Source organism: Mizuhopecten yessoensis, unplaced genomic scaffold, assembly GCF_002113885.1.
Source record: "Mizuhopecten yessoensis strain PY_sf001 unplaced genomic scaffold, ASM211388v2 scaffold10525, whole genome shotgun sequence".
In the NCBI taxonomy this organism is placed as follows: Eukaryota; Metazoa; Mollusca; class Bivalvia; order Pectinida; family Pectinidae; genus Mizuhopecten; species Mizuhopecten yessoensis.
In genome coordinates this window covers 113,241-131,527 of record NW_018408590.1, presented here as the reverse complement: position 1 = coordinate 131,527, position 18,287 = coordinate 113,241, and the positions used below count along the sequence as shown (strand labels likewise).

Below are 18,287 nucleotides of genomic sequence, written 5' to 3'. Positions count from 1 at the left end.
CTACTGTACCATCCCTGTTACTCACAAGTTAGGGGGTAGACTGTATCTACTGTACCATCCTCTTCATCTTTATTTACAGAAGTTCGACACATACTTACCCTCTTCACACCAGCATGAAGGAATTTCTCAGCAAACATTTCAATGACTCTGCCAAAGGGTCCGATGCCTTGAATGTCAATAACACCATGCTGTTTTAACTGTGTCCTGGAATTAATTCAAAAACATTATATCAGGAGACTGGTATGCTTCTAATATGATTAGCCTTAAGGAGAAGGGAGGTAACTCTCATAGAGAGCAGTAAGCTCTATTTTTATCTAACTAAAGAAGCTCATCAAGCCTTAGACCACTTTCCAATAAAATGTCAAGTTGCATTATGATACCAGCAAAACAGGACGAGTAGACAAAATGGCTGCCATGGTGGCTGTCTTCTATTACTTAGTATCTGACAATACGTTAGAACTGGATCTCAGATTTAATTCTACAACTGGATCTCAGATTTAATTCTACAACAGCATTTCAGATTTAATTCTACAACAGCATCTCAGATTTTTTTCTACAACTGGATCTCAGAGTTAATTCTACAACAGCATCTCAGATTTTTTTCTACAACTGGATCTCAGAGTTAATTCTACAACAGCATCTAAGATTTAATTCTACAACTGGATCTCAGAGTTAATTCTACAACAGCATCTAAGATTTAATTCTACAACAGCATCTAAGATTTAATTCTACAACAGCATTTCAGATTTAATTCTACAACAGCATTTCAGATTTAATTCTACAACCGGAGCTCAAATTTAATTCTACAACTGGAGCTCAAATTTAATTCTACAACTGGAGCTCAAATTTAATTCTACAACTGGAGCTCAGATTTAATTCTACAACAGCATTTCAGATTTAATTCTACAACAGCATCTCAGATTTTTTTCTACAACTGGATCTCAGAGTTAATTCTACAACAGCATCTCAGATTTTTTTCTACAACTGGATCTCAGAGTTAATTCTACAACAGCATCTCAGATTTTTTTCTACAACTGGATCTCAGAGTTAATTCTACAACAGCATCCCAGATTTAATTCTACAACTGGAGCTCAGATTTAATTCTACAACCGGAACTTAAATTTAATTCCACAACTGGATCTCAGATTTAATTCTACATCTGGATCTCAGATTTAATTCTACAACTGGAGCTCAGATCTAATTCTACAACTGGATCTAAGATTTAATTCTACAACTGGATCTAAGATTTAATTCTACAACAGCATTTCAGATTTAATTCTACAACAGCATCTAAGATTTAATTCTACAACTGGAGCTCAGATCTAATTCTACAACTGGATCTAAGATTTAATTCTACAACAGCATTTCAGATTTAATTCTACAACAGCATTTCAGATTTAATTCTACAACTGGAGCTCAGATTTAATTCTAAAACAGCATCACAGATTTAATTCTACAACTTGATCTCAGATTTAATTCTACAAAAGGATCTCAGATTTAATTCTACAACTGGAGCTCAGATCTAATTCTACAACTGGATCTAAGATTTAATTCTACAACAGCATCTAAGATTTAATTCTACAACAGCATTTCAGATTTAATTCTACAACAGCATCTAAGATTTAATTCTACAACTGGAGCTCAGATCTAATTCTACAACTGGATCTCAGAGTTAATTCTACAACAGCATCTAAGATTTAATTCTACAACAGCATCCCAGATTTAATTCTACAACTGGATCTCAGATTTAATTCTACAACTGGACAAGACACCCTCCCCCTGGACTCAATCTTTATAGAGACCCTTAAACCTCAGATGGTCTGGTGGAGTAGAGTATATCTTTACTTTTACAGGCCAGGGTTGGAGTCTCTGATGGAACATGGAGATGTATGCGATCACCTGCCTGACCACATGGGCTTTCTAGCTCAAGGTCTTCCAGTTTAATTTCCTCCCACATTAAGACTCCCTGCTAGCCAACATCGGCCGAAAAGATTAATATAAGTTCGCATAACTTATTTATAATTGTTATAAAGAGATTAAAGTATGCATTTAAACAGACATGCTTACTCCGGACCTCATGAGATCAGAAAAGTCTCTTAATCAGGACCTCAGAAATATGAATTACCTAAATCTTACTCTGATCTCAAACTGTAGAAATCTCTTATTCTCCACCTCAGACTGTAGAAAAAAAATCTGTCACTAACTCCGACCTCAGACTGAAGAAAAATCTCTTACTTACTCAGATCTCAAATTGTAGAAATCACTTACTCTATAGACCTGACTGTAGAATAATCTAGAAAATGTCTGTGAGACATAAATGCCCCCACTGCCATGTGAAATTAGTTTCAGTGTTCTATAAAAAAGTTACAACCACTTTGATCTTGATACACTGACACCTGCACACATAAGTTGATTTTAATATTCATATGGGTTTTTTTGTATGCTATTACTATCTCCATAACATATTGAATGAAGTTGCTAAGTGTTTAAATTGAATCAGTTGATGATTTTCTATATATAACAACAGTGACCTTGGAACCCTGAAACACAACAATGTCCGAAGTATACTCATACTTGACCTTTGCATAAAGTTTGACCAAAATCCATGAAAGAATGAAGTTGCTAAGTGTTTAAATTGAATCAGTTGATGATTTTCTATATATAGCAACAGTGACCTTGGCCTTGACCATGACCGTGGCCTTGACCTTGGAACCCTGAAACACATGAATGTCAGAAGTATACTATACTTGACCTTTGCATAACGTTTGACCAAAATCGATGAAAGAATGAAGTTGCTAGAATGAAGTTGCTAAGTGTTTACATTGAATCAGTTGATGATTTTCTATATATAGCAAGTGTGACCTTGGCCTTGACCTTGGATCCATGAAACACAACTATGTCCGAAGTATACTCATTCTTGACCTTTGTATGAAGTTTGACCAAAATCTGTCAAAGAATGAAGTTTCCAAGTGTTTACATTGAATTGAGACAGGATGCGACACGACGGGACGGGTGTTTAACATGGGCAACATTATATGCCCCCCCCCCCCCCCCCAATTTTATGGCGGGGGCATACAAATATCTCAATAAATCTGACCTCAGACTGTAGAAAAAAATCTTACAAGGGACCTAAGACTGAAGAAATCTCTTACTGTGGGCCTCCTGCTGTAGAAATATCCTACCAGGGACCTTAAACGATAGAAAAATCTCGTATTCAGTATCTAAGACTGCAGAAAAAAATCTCAATTTGCACCTCAGACTGTGGAAAAATCTCTTACTTGGGATCAAAGACTCTGGACAAACACTTCAGCAAGGGATCTTGTATTATAAAGTCTAACCCTAAGCTGGGACTTTATGACAGAAACTTTATCCCGGACCTGAAACTCATGTCAGGCACTAACTCTGCACCCGTCATATTTGGGACCTGCTACTGTTTTATTCTAGACAGACACTAAAACCAAATTTGGTATTGATACCTATGCGTACCTATAGCTCTGCCTCAATATTAAGCGTAGAAAAGTTATTTATCTAATTTTGAGCCTGTCTGGATAGCAAGACCTGTTGCAGCATTAGACTTAAGTTACAAGTTGGTGTTATAACATCATGACATTACTGATGGACAAAATCTCACCACTTGGGGTTTTCTGGGCAAGGCTTGAACACTGACTCTTCCCACATATTTGCATAATTACACCAGGTGAGGTTGCGACTTTTGAGATGTAGAGATTGTTTCTTGGCATCCAGCCAAGACTTTTCCTCTAGAAGAAATTCCTTCACATTCAAAGCACTTATCTGAAACAATACAATCAAGTCTATTCTCCACATTTCATCACAAAACACAATAGTGACCAGAAACATCAATACATATTATCACTGAATTTGTATTTAGCTTCAATTTTGATGGTATTTCCCCAGCTACCCCTTTTTTAATTTTACATGTAAACCCACAACAGGAAGGTTAGACCAAGAAAACTGATTAGCTTCAATTTTAATGGTATTTCCCCAGCTACCTCCTTTTTTACTTTCACATGTAAACCTACAACAGGTAGGTTAGACCAAGAAAACTGATTAGCTTCAATTTTAATGGTATTTCCCCAGCTACCCCCTTTTTTAATTCTACATGTAAACATACAACAGGTAGGTTAGCCAAAGAAAACTGACCTGACAAATTAATTGTATGACCATACAACAGCAAAGGTCATACAGAGACATTCGCTATTTAACTGAAATGTCGTAACATGGATGCGGGAGCTTTGACACTCCACCAAGTCACATTATATTGACAACAGGTTAACCAGTCTGGCACCCTTGTAAAGCTGAATACAAAAAAGAGAGCAGTAAGTACCAATTTTCAGAACTTTGCTTGGTCAGGTGACAGAACACATAACTTGCGAAGGGCAAAACCTCTGGCACCATCCCAAAGGTTAGACCATAACTAGAAAATGTAGTACGCATTGCCACTATGTACTGCATGACTGTTGGTACATCATTAAAACCTACCAAACAGATGACAGACTGCACATCATACTTACCAAACAGAGGACTGTCGGTACATCATTAAAACCTACCAAACAGAAGACTGTCAGTACTTCATTAAACTTGCCAAACAGAGGACTGTCGGTACTTCATTAAACTTACCAAACAGAGGACTGTCGGTACTTCATTAAACTTGCCAAACAGAGGACTGTCGGTACATCATTAAAACTTGCCAAACAGAGGACTGTCAGTACATCATACTTACCAATCGGAGGACTGTTGATACATCATACTTACCGATCAGAGGACTGTCTGTACATCACTCTTAATGATCGGAGGACTGCCAGTATGACAAACATACCAATCAGAGGATTGCTGGTACATCATATTTAAACAACAAACGCTGTAAAAGTACAACACAAACATTCTGTTGTCTTACCAGACGAAGGACTGCCAGTATCTTATACTTGCCAAAGGACTTTTGGTACAATATATGTACCAGAGAACAGTTAGTACAACATACTTACCAGACAGAGGGCTGCCGGTATGACATACCCATCTGACAAACGTAGGACTGTTGGTACAATATACTTACCAGACGGAGGACTGCCAGTATGACATACCCATCAGACAAACGTAGGACTGTTGGTACGACATACATACCCATCTGACAAACGTAGGACTGTTGGTACAATATACTTACTTACCAGACAAACGTAGGACTGTTGGTACAACATACTTACCAGACAGAGGACTGCTAGTATGACATACCCATCAGACAAACGTAGGAATGTTGGTACAATAAAATTACCAGACGGAGGACTGCCAGTATGACATACACGTCAGACAAACGTAGGACTGTTGGTACAATATACTAACCAGAAGGAGGACTGCTATGACATACCCATCAGACAAACGTAGGACTGTTAGTACGACATACTTACCAGACAGAGGACTGCCAGTATGACACCCCCATCAGACAAACGTAGGACTGTTGGTACAATATACTAACCAGAAGGAGGACTGCCAGTATGACATACTTACCAGACAAACGTAGGACTGTTGGTACAACATACGTACCAGACGGAGGACTGCCAGTATGACATACACGTCAGACAAACGTAGGACTGTTGGTACAATATCCTTACCAGACAGAGGACTGCCAGTATGACATACTTACTAGACAGAGGACTGCCAGTATGACATACTCATCAGACAAACGTAGGACAGACAAACGTAGGAATGTTGGTACAATAAAATTACCAGACGGAGGACTGCCAGTATGACATACACGTCAGACAAACGTAGGACTGTTGGTACAATATACTTACCAGAAGGAGGACTGCCAGTATGACATACTCATCAGACAAACGTAGGACAGACAAACGTAGGAATGTTGGTACAATAAAATTACCAGATGGAGGACTGCCAATATGACATACCCATCAGGCAAACGTAGGACTTTTGGTACAATATATGTACCAGAGAACAGTTAGTACAACATAAACGTAGGACTGTTGGTACAATATACTGACCAGACGGAGGACTGCCAGTAGGACATACCCATCAGACAAACGTAGGACTGTTGGATATGTACCAGAGAACAGTTAGTACAACATAAACGTAGGACTGTTGGTACAATATACTTACCAGACGGAGGACTGCAAGTATGACATACCCATCAGCCAAACGTAGGACTGTTAGTACAACATACTTACCAGACGGAGGACTGCAAGTATGACATACCCATCAGCCAAACGTAGGACTGTTAGTACAACATACTTACCAGACGGAGAACTGCAAGTATGACATACCCATCAGACAAACGTAGGACTGTTGGATATGTACCAGAGAACAGTTAGTACAACATAAACGTAGGACTGTTGGTACAATATACTGACAGGACTGTTGGTACAATATACTGACCAGACGGAGGACTGCCAGTATGCCATACCCATCAGACAAACGTAGGACTGTTCGTACAACATACTTACCAGACGGAGGACTGCCCATCAGGCAAACGTAGGACTTTTGGTACAATATATGTACCAGAGAACAGTTAGTACAACATAAACGTAGGACTGTTGGTACAATATACTTACCAGACGGAGGACTGCCAGTATGACATACACGTCAGACAAACGTAGGACTGTTGGTACAATATACTTACTTACCAGACAAACGTAGGACTGTTGGTACAACATACTTACCAGACAGAGGACTGCTAGTATGACATACCCATCAGACAAACGTAGGAATGTTGGTACAATAAAATTACCAGATGGAGGACTGCCAGTATGACATACCCATCAGGCAAACGTAGGACTTTTGGTACAATATATGTACCAGAGAACAGTTAGTACAACATACTTACCAGACAGAGGGCTGCTGGTATGACATACCCATCAGACAAACGTAGGACTGTTGGTACAATATACTGACCAGACGGAGGACTGCCAGTATGACATACCCATCAGACAAACGTAGGACTGTTCGTACAACATACTTACCAGACGGAGGACTGCCAGTATGACATACTCATCAGACAAACGTAGGACTGTTGGTACAATATACTGACCAGACGGAGGACTGCCAGTATGACATACCCATCAGACAAACGTAGGACTGTTGGTACGACATACTGACCAGGCGGAGGACTGTTGGTACGACATACTGACCAGACGGAGGACAGTTGGTACGACATACTGACCAGACGGAGGACTGCCAGTACGACATACTGACCAAACGGAGGACTGTTGGTACGACATACTGACCAGACGGAGGACTGTTGGTACAACATACTTACCAGACGGAGGACTGCCAGTATGACATACCCATCAGACAAACGTAGGACTGTTGGTACAATATACTAACCAGAAGGAGGACTGCCAGTATGACATACTTACCAGACGGAAGACTGCCAGTATGACATACCCATCAGACAAAAGTAGGACAGTTGGTACAATATACTAACCAGACGGTGGACTGCCAGTATGACATACGCATCAGACAAACGTAGGACTGTTGGTACAATATACTGACCAGACGGAGGACTTCCAGTATGACATACCCATCAGACAAACGTAGGACTGTTCGTACAACATACTTACCAGACGGACAACTGCCAGTATGACATATCCATCAGACAAACGTAGGACTGTTGGTACGACATACTTACCAGACAGAGGACTGCCAGTATGACATACTTACCAGACGGAAGACTGCCAGTATGACATACCCGTCAGACAAACGTAGGACTGTTCGTAAAACATACTTACCAGACGGACAACTGCCAGGATGACATATCCATCAGACAAACGTAGGGCTGGTGGTACGACATACTTACCAGAAGTATGACATACCCATCAGACAAACGGAGGAATGTTGGTACAATAAAATTACCAGACGGAGGACTGCCGGTATGCCATACCCATCAGACAAACGTAGGACTGCTGGTACAATATACTAACCAGAAGGAGGACTGCCAGTATGACATACTTACCAGACAAACGTAGGACTGTCAAACGTAGGACTGTTGGTACAATATATTTACCCGACGGAGGACTGCCAGTATGACATACCCATCAACGGAGGACTGCCAGTATGACATACCCATCAACGGAGGACTGCCAGTATGACATACCCATCAACGGAGGACTGCCAGTATGACATACCCATCAACGGAGGACTGCCAGTATGACATACCCATCAGGCAAACGTAGGACTGTTGGTACAATATATTTACCAGACGGAGGACTGCCAGTATGACATACCCATCAGACAAACGTAGGACTGTTGGTACAATATACTTACCAGACAGAGGACTGCCAGTATGACATACTTACTAGACAGAGGACTGCCAGTATGACATACTCATCAGACAAACGTAGGTCTGTTGGTACAATATACTGACCAGACGGAGGACTGTCAGTATGACATACCCATCAGACAAACGAAGGACTGTTGGTACGACATACTTACCAGATGGAGGACTGCCAGTATGACATACTCATCAGACAAACGTAGGACTGTTGGTACAATATACTTACTGACATACCCATCAGACAAACGTAGGACTGTTGGTACAATATACTAACCAGAAAGAGGACTGCCAGTATGACATACCCATCAGACAAAAGTAGGACAGTTGGTACAATATACTAACCAGAAGGAGGACTGCCAGCATGACATACTTACCAGACTGAAGACTGCCAGTATGACATACTTACCAGACAAACGTAGGACTGTTGGTACAACATACTGACCAGACGGAGGACTGCCAGTATGACATACTTACCAGACAAACGTAGGACTGTTGGTACAATATACTGACCAGACGGAGGACTGCCAGTATGAGATACCCATCAGACAAACGTAGGAATGTTGGTACAATAAAATTACCAGACGGAGGACTGCCAGTATGAGATACCCATCAGACAAACGTAGGACTGTTTGTACGACATACTTTTGGTACAATATACTAACCAGAAGGAGGACTGCCAGCATGACATACTTACCAGACTGAAGACTGCCAGTATGACATACTTACCAGACAGAGGACTGCCGGTATGACATACCCATCAGACAAACAACATACTTACCAGACGGAGGACTGTCAGTATGACATACCCATCAGACAAACGCAGGACTGTTCGTACAACATACTTACCACTTACCAGACAAACGTAGGACTGTTGGTACGACATACTGTTGGTACAATATACTAACCAGAAGGAGGACTGCCAGCATGACATACTTACCAGACTGAAGACTGCCAGTATGACATACTTACCAGACGGAAGACTGCCAGTATGACATACTTACCAGACAGAGGACTGCCGGTATGACATACCCATCAGACAAACGTAGGACTGTTGGGACAATATACTTACCAGACGGAGGACTGCCAGTATGAGATACCCATCAGACAAACGTAGGAATGTTGGTACAACATACTTACCAGAAGGAGGACTGCCAGTATGACATACTTACCAGACAGAGGACTGCCGGTATGACATACGTAGGACTGTTGGTACAACATACTTACAAGACGGAGGACTGCAAGTATGACATACTTACCAGACAGCGACATACTGACCGGACGGAGGAGTGCCAGTATGACATACCAATCAGACAAACGTAGGACTGTTGGTACAATACACTAACCAGAAAGAGGACTGCCAGTATGACATACCCATCATACAAACGTAGGACTGTTGGTACAATATACTAAACAAACGTAGGACTGTTGGTACAACATACTTACCAGACGGAGGACTGCAAGTATGACATACTTACCAGACAGAGGACTGCCGGTATGACATACCCATCAGACAAACGTAGGACTGTTGGTACAACATACTTACCAGACGGAGGACTGTCAGTATGACATACCCATCAGACAAACGAAGGACTGTTCGAACAACATACTTACCAGACGGAAGACTGCCAGTATGACATACCCATCAGACAAACGTAGGAATGTTGGTACAATAAAATTACCAGACGGAGGACTGCCAGTATGACATCCCCATCAGGCAAACGTAGGACTGTTCGTACAATATACTTACCAGACGGAGGACTGCCGGTATGACATACCCATCAGACGTACAATATACTTACCAGAAGGAGGACTGCCAGTATGACATACCCATCAGGCAAACGTAGGACTGTTCGTACAATATATTTACCAGACGGAGGACTGCCGGTATGACATACCCATCAGACAAACGTAGGACTGTTCGTACAATATATTTACCAGCCGGAGGACTGCCGGTATGACATACCCATCAGACAAACGTAGGACTGTTGGTACAATATACTAACCAAAAGGAGGACTGCCGGTATGACATACTTACCAGACGGAAGACTGCCAGTATGACATACTTACCAGACAAACGTAGGACTGTTGGTACGATATACTGACCAGACTGAGGACTGTTGGTACGACATACTGACCAGACGGAGGACTGCCAGTACGACATACTGACCAGACGGAGGACTGTTGGTACGACATACTGACCAGACGGAGGACTGTTGGTACAACATACTTACCAGTCGGAGGACTGTTGGTACGACATACTGACCAGACGGAGGACTGCCAGTATGACATACCCATCTGACAAACGTAGGACTTTTGGTACAATATACTTACCAGACGGAGGACTGCCGGTATGACTTACCCATCAGACAAACGTAGGACTGTTGGTACAACATACTTACCAGACTGAGGACTGCCAGTATGACATACCCATCTGACAAACGTAGGACTTTTGGTACAATATACTTACCAGACGGAGGACTGCCGGAATGACATACCCATCAGACAAACGTAGGACTGTTGGTACAATATACTTACCAGACAGAGGACTGCCAGTATGACATACTTACTAGACAGAGGACTGCCAGTATGACATACTCATCAGACAAACGTAGGACTGTTGGTACAATATACTTACCAGACAGAGGACTGCCGGAATGACATACCCATCAGACAAACGTAGGACTGTTGGGACAATATACTAACCAGAAGGAGGACTGCCAGTATGACATACTTACTAGACAGAGGACTGCAAGTATGACATACTCATCAGACAAACGTAGGACTGTTGGTACAATATACTAACCAGAAGGAGGACTGCCAGTATGATATACTTACCAGACAAACGTAGGACTGTTGGTACAACAGTCCTACGTTGTCTGATGAGTATGGCATACTGGCAGTCCTACTTCTGGTAAGTATAGTGTACCAACAGTCCTAGGTTTGTCTGGTAAGTATTTCATACTGGCAGTCTTCCGTCTGGTAAGTATATCATACTGGCAGTCATCCTTCTGGTTAGTACATTGTACCAACAGTCATACGTTTGTCTGATGAGTATGGCATACTGGCAGTCCTACTTCTGGTAAGTATATTATACCAACAGTCCTACGCTACGTTTGTCTGATGAGTAGGTCATACTGGCAGTCCTACTTCTGGTAAGTATAGTCCTCCGTCTGGTAATTTTATTGTACCAACATTACTACGTTTGTCTGGTAAGTATATTATACCAACAGTCCTACCTTTGTCTGGTAAGTATTTCATACTGGCAGTCTTCCGTCTGGTAAGTACGTCATACCGGCAGTCCTCAGTCTGGTAAGTATGTAGTACGAACAGTCCTTCGTTTGTCTGATGGGCATGTCATACTGGCAGTACTCCTTCTGGTAAGTATAGTCCTCCGTCTGGTGAGTATGTCATACCGGGAGTCCTCCGTCTGGTCAGCATGTCGTACCAACAGTCATACGTTTGTCTGATGAGTAGGTCATACTGGCAGTCATCCTTCTGGTTAGTATATTGAACCAACATTCCTACGTTTGCCTGATGGGAGTATATTGTACCAACAGGCCTACGATTGTCTGATGAGTATGTCAAACTTGCAGTCCTCTGTCTAGTAAGTATGTAATACTGGCAGTCCTCCGTCGGGTAATTATATTGTACCAACATTACTACGTTTGTCTGATGAGTATGGCATACTGGCAGTCCTACTTCTGGTAAGTATAGTGTACCAACAGTCCTCCGCCTCGTCAGTATGTCGTACTGGCAGTCCTCCAGGACTGCCAGTATGCCATACTCATCAGACAACGTAGGACTGTTGTACCAACAGTCCTCCGCCTCGTCAGTATGTCGTACTTGCAGTCCTCCGTCTGATGTATAGTACCACAATCTGATTAAAATCATCTTTTACATGGCTCCGCCTGAACATCTGAGTGTGCCGCGGTCACATACTTACCAGACTGAGGACTGCCGGTATGACAGTTGGTACGACATACTTACCAGACTGAGGACTGCCAGTATAAGATACCCATCAGACAAAGGTAGGACTGTTGGTATAATATACTTACCAGAAGGAGGACTGCAAGTATGACATACCCATCTTACCAGAAGGAGGTCTGCCAGTATGACATGCTTACTAGACAGAGGACTGCAAGTTTGACATACTCATCAGCCAAAAGAAGGCCTGTTGGGACAATATACTTACCAAAAGGAGGTCTGCCAGTATGACATCATCACTAGACAGAGGACTGCCAGTATTACATACTTACTAGACGGAGGACTGCTTGTATGACATACTTTCTAGGCGGAGGACTGCCGGTATGACATACCCACCAGACAAACGCAGGCCTGTTGGTACAATATCCTTACCAGACGGAGGGCTGCGGGTATGACATACCCCAGACAAACGTAGGACAGTTGGTACAATATACTTCCCAGACGGAGGACTGTCAGTATGACATACCCGTAAGACAAACGTAGGACTGATGGTACAATATACTTGCCAGTATGACATACTTACTAGACGGAGGACTGCAAGTATGGCATACTCATCAGACAATCGTAGGCCTGTTGGTACGCCATACTGACCAGACGGAGTACTGCCAGTATGAGATACCCCTGCCAGTATGACATCCTCATCAGACAAACGTATGACTGTTGGTACAATGTACTAACCAGAAGGAGGATTGCCAGTATGAGATACCCCTGCCAGTATGACATGCTTACTAGACAGAGGACTGCCGGTATGACAGTTGGTACGACATACTTACCAGACGGAGGACTGCCGGTATGACGTTATGACATGTAGCTATCCTTCGTATGTAGTTTACTCCACTGTTCTTGTCTAAATATAACATAACATGACAGGGAAGCAGTTTGATAAAAAGAGTTGTAATAGTTTAGTTTGAACTAAATGTCAATGACATCTACACATGTAGCCTTCAGAATATATAATTTTAGCTTTTATTAAAACCTCTAGAGAGATATAGTCCCATTTCTTTTATATAACATCTGGTTTCCTGGTCCCATGAATTGCTTAAATCATTCATTAACAACAAGTCATTTACGACAAAAAACAACATGAAAAATAGACATAATTCACAAAAAAGAATACATTTAACGTAATTTAAAAGATAAAATATTCCCCGAACAAACAAATTATGTAAACTGTAATCCCTTCAACAAAGAAAATTTGGTTGAGATCTGCATGTTCATTCTGTATGTGTAATTTGTGTATATTGGTATAAAACAAGGTCTGGCTTATGACCCTGGGAATTATAGTCCCCTGGGGAGAGGCATGGCACCTGAACCAATCCTGATAGCATTGATGTATGTTTCTTCATGTCTACCAAATACTTACATTCTTGAAGGGTTTGGATCTCATCCATTTTCATTTAATAACTCAGGTACTAAACTTCCCTGGGGAGGGTGTGGACCTCCAGACCAACTATGGTAGCATGAATATATTTTTCATTTCTTGCCTAACCCTTATATGCATGATTATATGTGAAAGGATCTCAACTGTCTCCATATCATGACTAGGCACATGTATTGGGCTTAATTTGATATGGTTATTGGGTGGGAATCTCTGTTAATTAGATATGGTTCTTGGGTGGGAATCTCTGTTAATTCCATGTTATGGCTATTGGGTGGGAATCTCTGTTAATTAGATATGGTTATTGGGTGGGAATCTCTGTTAATTCCATGTTATGGTTATTGGGTGGGAATCTCTGTTAATTCCATGTTATGACTAGGCACATGTATTGGGCTTACTTTGATATGGTTATTGGGTGGGAATCTCTGTTAATTCCATGTTATGACTCTGGGACTTTGTAGCATGGTTAGTTTTATGTCTTATTTATACATCTTAAAGTCCTTGGAGCCAAAAGATGCTCCAGGTCAGATTTGGTTAAAACCCCTTTATCCGTACAGAAGAAGAAGGATTTTAAATGAAGAAGGATTTTTTTTATATATATTTTGAATTAGTAGAAACACTATCTATAGGTTTCATCTTTGGGCCAAGTAAGCTACATACTATAAACAACATTTACACATTTACACTAATTAAAATGTTTACTTCGGTCACTGTAAAGTGCTGTACTTTGACATACATTTTCTATATAATATATTAGAAATGTAAAAACTTTTAAATCTTTGATTGTTAAATACAGAACTTGATTTACATCTGCATGCCATGGTACTGTACAATCTTATTAAAATCATATGTTACATGGCTTCGTTAACTTCGTACTACGCCTGAACATCTGAGTGTGCCGCGGTCAGGGTCACATTCAGGTGACCTTTATATTTATAAACACTCATTAAATTTTGACCAATCAGAGACCCTCTTTCAAAAGGGCCCTCGGAGTTGTAACAAATATGTCGGACATTGATGAGAATGATGGGAAAGTTATTTGAGATTGATCGTCTGAAACCCAAACAGAAAAAGATATTCGAAGCTTTAATAGAGAAGAAAGACGGTATGGTGGTGTTGCCTACGCAATTATTACCTTGTTTGGTATGTTTTCCTTGGCGTTGTAGAAACGTCAGTTCCCGCCGCCATATTTGTTTTGGAAAACTAATCTGTTTGATACCCTTCGCTATTTATCTTTCAACCATGATATTTCGATTCGCTGGCAAACTTTTGCCAGCACGCCTCTGATTGGTTCATCTAAAGGTCACTTTAACTCGACCCTGACCGCGGCACATTCAGATGTTCAGGCGGAGCCATGTAACAGATGATTTTAATCAGATTGTGGTACTATACATCCCAAAATAATAGCAATGCCCTTAACATGCTCAATACAGATTCTAGGAAATGCCTAAAATGCTTGGAGTGGACCCAAACAACTAGCCCATCATAAAACGAAAAGGAAGAATTATCACAGCATTATATACAAAGTTACTTACCAATTTGTTGCTCTATGGTTTCAATTTTCTGAACATACTTCTCTTTGGCATTTGGATACTGAAAGAGTAAGAAGAGCATGAAAAATAAAGTTTAATTTAAACTGTGAGAATATTAAAGATCAGAAGATTCTAAAGGATCTCTGCNCCCCCCCCCCCCCCCCTCCACTCTAACCCCTGGCAAATTAAACTGATTTCCTTGAAAACATCAATTTATACATTGGTAACAAAGAACTGGATATCTCTGGATCCAACACTGAAAGTGTATATTAAATATATTACATGAATTAACAAGAGGCCCAATGGGCCTGCATCGCTCACCTGGTATTAATCTAGCACTTGTAACCTTTAAAGTGATCTTAAATAAAGCTACAGGCAAAATATCAGTATCCATGACTATAAGTCATTCAAAAGAACCTGTTAAAAGATTTACAATCAGTTGACCCCTGTGACCTTGAAAGTCAAACATTACGTTGAACAAATTTTATAGCCCTTCAATCTCAGCATGCAACTGGCAAAATATCACCAACGGTACACATATTTGACTAAATGTGATCTTGAAAGTGGGTCAAAGTCATTCATTTGAACAAACTTGGTAGCCCTTTATCCCAGCATGCTACTGACCAATATCATCACCCTGGGCATTTTGCTTATTCAGAAGAAGTCGTTTAAAGGTTTCAAATATATTTGACCCCTGTGACCTTGAATATATGTGAAGGTCATTTACTTTAACAAACTTGGTAGCCCTTCATCCAAGCATGATACTGGCCAAATATCAACATCCACAGCCTTTTAGTTATTCAGAAGAAGTCGTGTAAGTTTTTTTTACATATTTGACCCCTGTGACCTTGAAAATGGGTCACGGTCATTCATTTGAACAAACTTGGTAGCCCTTCATCCCAGTTTGCTTCTGGCCAAATATCATCACCCTAGGCCTTATGGTTATTAAGAAGAAACTGTTCAAAGTAAAATATTGAAGCCAGACGCCACGGCATAAGCTCACTTGGGCCAGGTGAGCTAATAAAAATTTAAAGGTTATGACGTGGAACCTGATCAAAGTAATACTCTACATTGCTAAAAGTTCAAAAGTTACAATTAAAAAGTTTGCAACTATTTGAGGTAAAAAATTATTAGAAGAACCAGTTATAAACCAAAATGTCTCTATCCTTTATAATTGCATTTGGATATTTGTTATCTGTTATGTAAGATTCCTAAAATAAAGCACATGTATATATATATGATACTCAGGATATTTTTGGTACCTTTATAGGGATATAGTCAAATAAAAAAAATATATTTCAATTTTTGAATGTACATGCATGTTGTCTGCACAAAGTTTTATTTCCATGCTTCAGGCATAATCCCGGAATTTTAGAGCAGTGGGCCATTTTCATCAATTTTTAGTCAATATCCACATAAAGAGGGGCCATTCTATGTAGAATTAAAAGAATATTGGAACACGGTGGGGTCAATTTCAGTATTGAGGGCCAATGGCTCCCTCCAGGATTATCCCTGCTGCTTAGTGCTATCCCCATATTCATAGTCCATTCCAAATGCCAAGTTTGTCAACTTGAGATTTGCACGGGGAAAACCTCATTAAATTTAGCTCAAATAACGGCCAAATGCTGATTTTAAAACGAGGCAGTGTCAATTATGAACACAAGCATGCGGCAAAGGGGCCCCAAGATAAGGGGATGCATTGTATTATTCTGGCAATTTGTTATAGCACTTTGAAACCAATGGATAAGATTCAATCTTTCACTTCAGCTTTGTTTAACTTCCTATTGGCTGTTGTACCAAGAAAATATGTGTATAAAGCTAGCTTTCTGATTGCTCTGGCACTTTATAATGTTAATGTTTCCCCAAACATAACTCAATGAACATGCAGTACCTTTTCACAATTTCACTTTTCTTTGCTTCGTACCCAATGTAGTGAAAGTTTTCAATCACTGACACTTCAACAGTAAGCCATTTTGGTTACAATGAAATTGTGTGTTATGCAAATGTATTATCAGAATGACACAAAAATGTCCTGTTTAATATGTTGAATGTTATGTTCTATTAGTTTTAATACATCTAAATTTATCAATTTAGTCAAAAATCATTTATTTATAAGAAAATGATATTGAAGCAATTCTGTCTTGATCTTCCAATGATTTATATATATATGTGTTCCTACTAGTATATACCGTATTTTATTATCACTATAATAGGGTGTTGTTCTGTACATTAAAAAAGAAACGTTCGCAATGTGTTACAGAATGTCCTTATTTTCACGAAAAGTTATAGTCATTTTGTTGATCAATTTCCCCTAAAAAACGGAGTAATCCATGGACTAGTTTCAGACTGGTGCAAGTTAGCATGGAGACGTATATTGTCAAATACCTCAGACGTGTGAAATACAAATTATAATTCAGCTGTAATTTGCAATCTGGAAACTGATTTCAAGCAATGAAAAACCAGTGTCACCTTTGTGAAGTGAGTGTTCACGACAAAGTCAAGTGGATATTTAAAGGTGTGAATCACATCGACAGACACCACCATGTTCTGACTGCCTTCGGTCTCCGAGGTGCTGATCAGTGGCCTTGTTTATCGTGGCGAGCAGCCGAATAGAACATTACGTAACTTTATAACACCACACTTTTTGTACCCTCTCTCTACGCTCACTAAAGAGTTCGTAACACACTGAAATAGGGTAGACAACTCTTACAGTCTTGGCGACATAAGACCAACGACCGTGCAAATCATCAATCTGCCTTTCAGCCGTTTAATATATCAGCCCATTAAAAGTGTGCTACAGTTGGAATAACATTCGCTTCTGTTCTAATTCCGTCGATGTTTCTACCGGGTGGGTTTCTTACATAATTTAGCGTACTGACTTTTGCGAATCAATTAAGTGTCCGGACCCAAATCGGATCAAGGAATTTTTCAGTATCTTACACTTCAATAAATATTTTTGTCAGCATATTTACATTTTATGATGACCTTTGGAATTAAAATGAAAACAAGTGTTTCTATAGGGTGAATAGGCCTAGCTAAAGTCCAAAATGAAATGCATTGTCGTGGGNGGGGGGGAGAGGGGGGACACCGTGCC

General features: G+C 40.4%; 1 protein-coding gene across 1 annotated transcript in view; it reads right to left on the bottom strand.

Moving 5' to 3' along the window:
- LOC110460949 (PRELI domain-containing protein 2-like) overlaps nucleotides 1-17,869 on the bottom strand; it is a 31,331-nt gene extending 13,462 nt beyond the window's left edge. Inside the window, exons 1-5 of the mRNA XM_021514180.1 lie at nucleotides 17,663-17,869; nucleotides 15,197-15,254; nucleotides 13,057-13,130; nucleotides 3,632-3,792; nucleotides 99-204 (exon numbers count right to left, since the gene is read on the bottom strand). Of these exons, the coding sequence (XP_021369855.1) occupies nucleotides 99-204; nucleotides 3,632-3,792; nucleotides 13,057-13,130; nucleotides 15,197-15,254; nucleotides 17,663-17,737 (474 nt within the window). The 5' untranslated portion in view covers nucleotides 17,738-17,869. The remainder of the gene's footprint in view (nucleotides 1-98; nucleotides 205-3,631; nucleotides 3,793-13,056; nucleotides 13,131-15,196; nucleotides 15,255-17,662) is intronic.
- Between the last annotated feature and the right edge of the window lie 418 nt (nucleotides 17,870-18,287).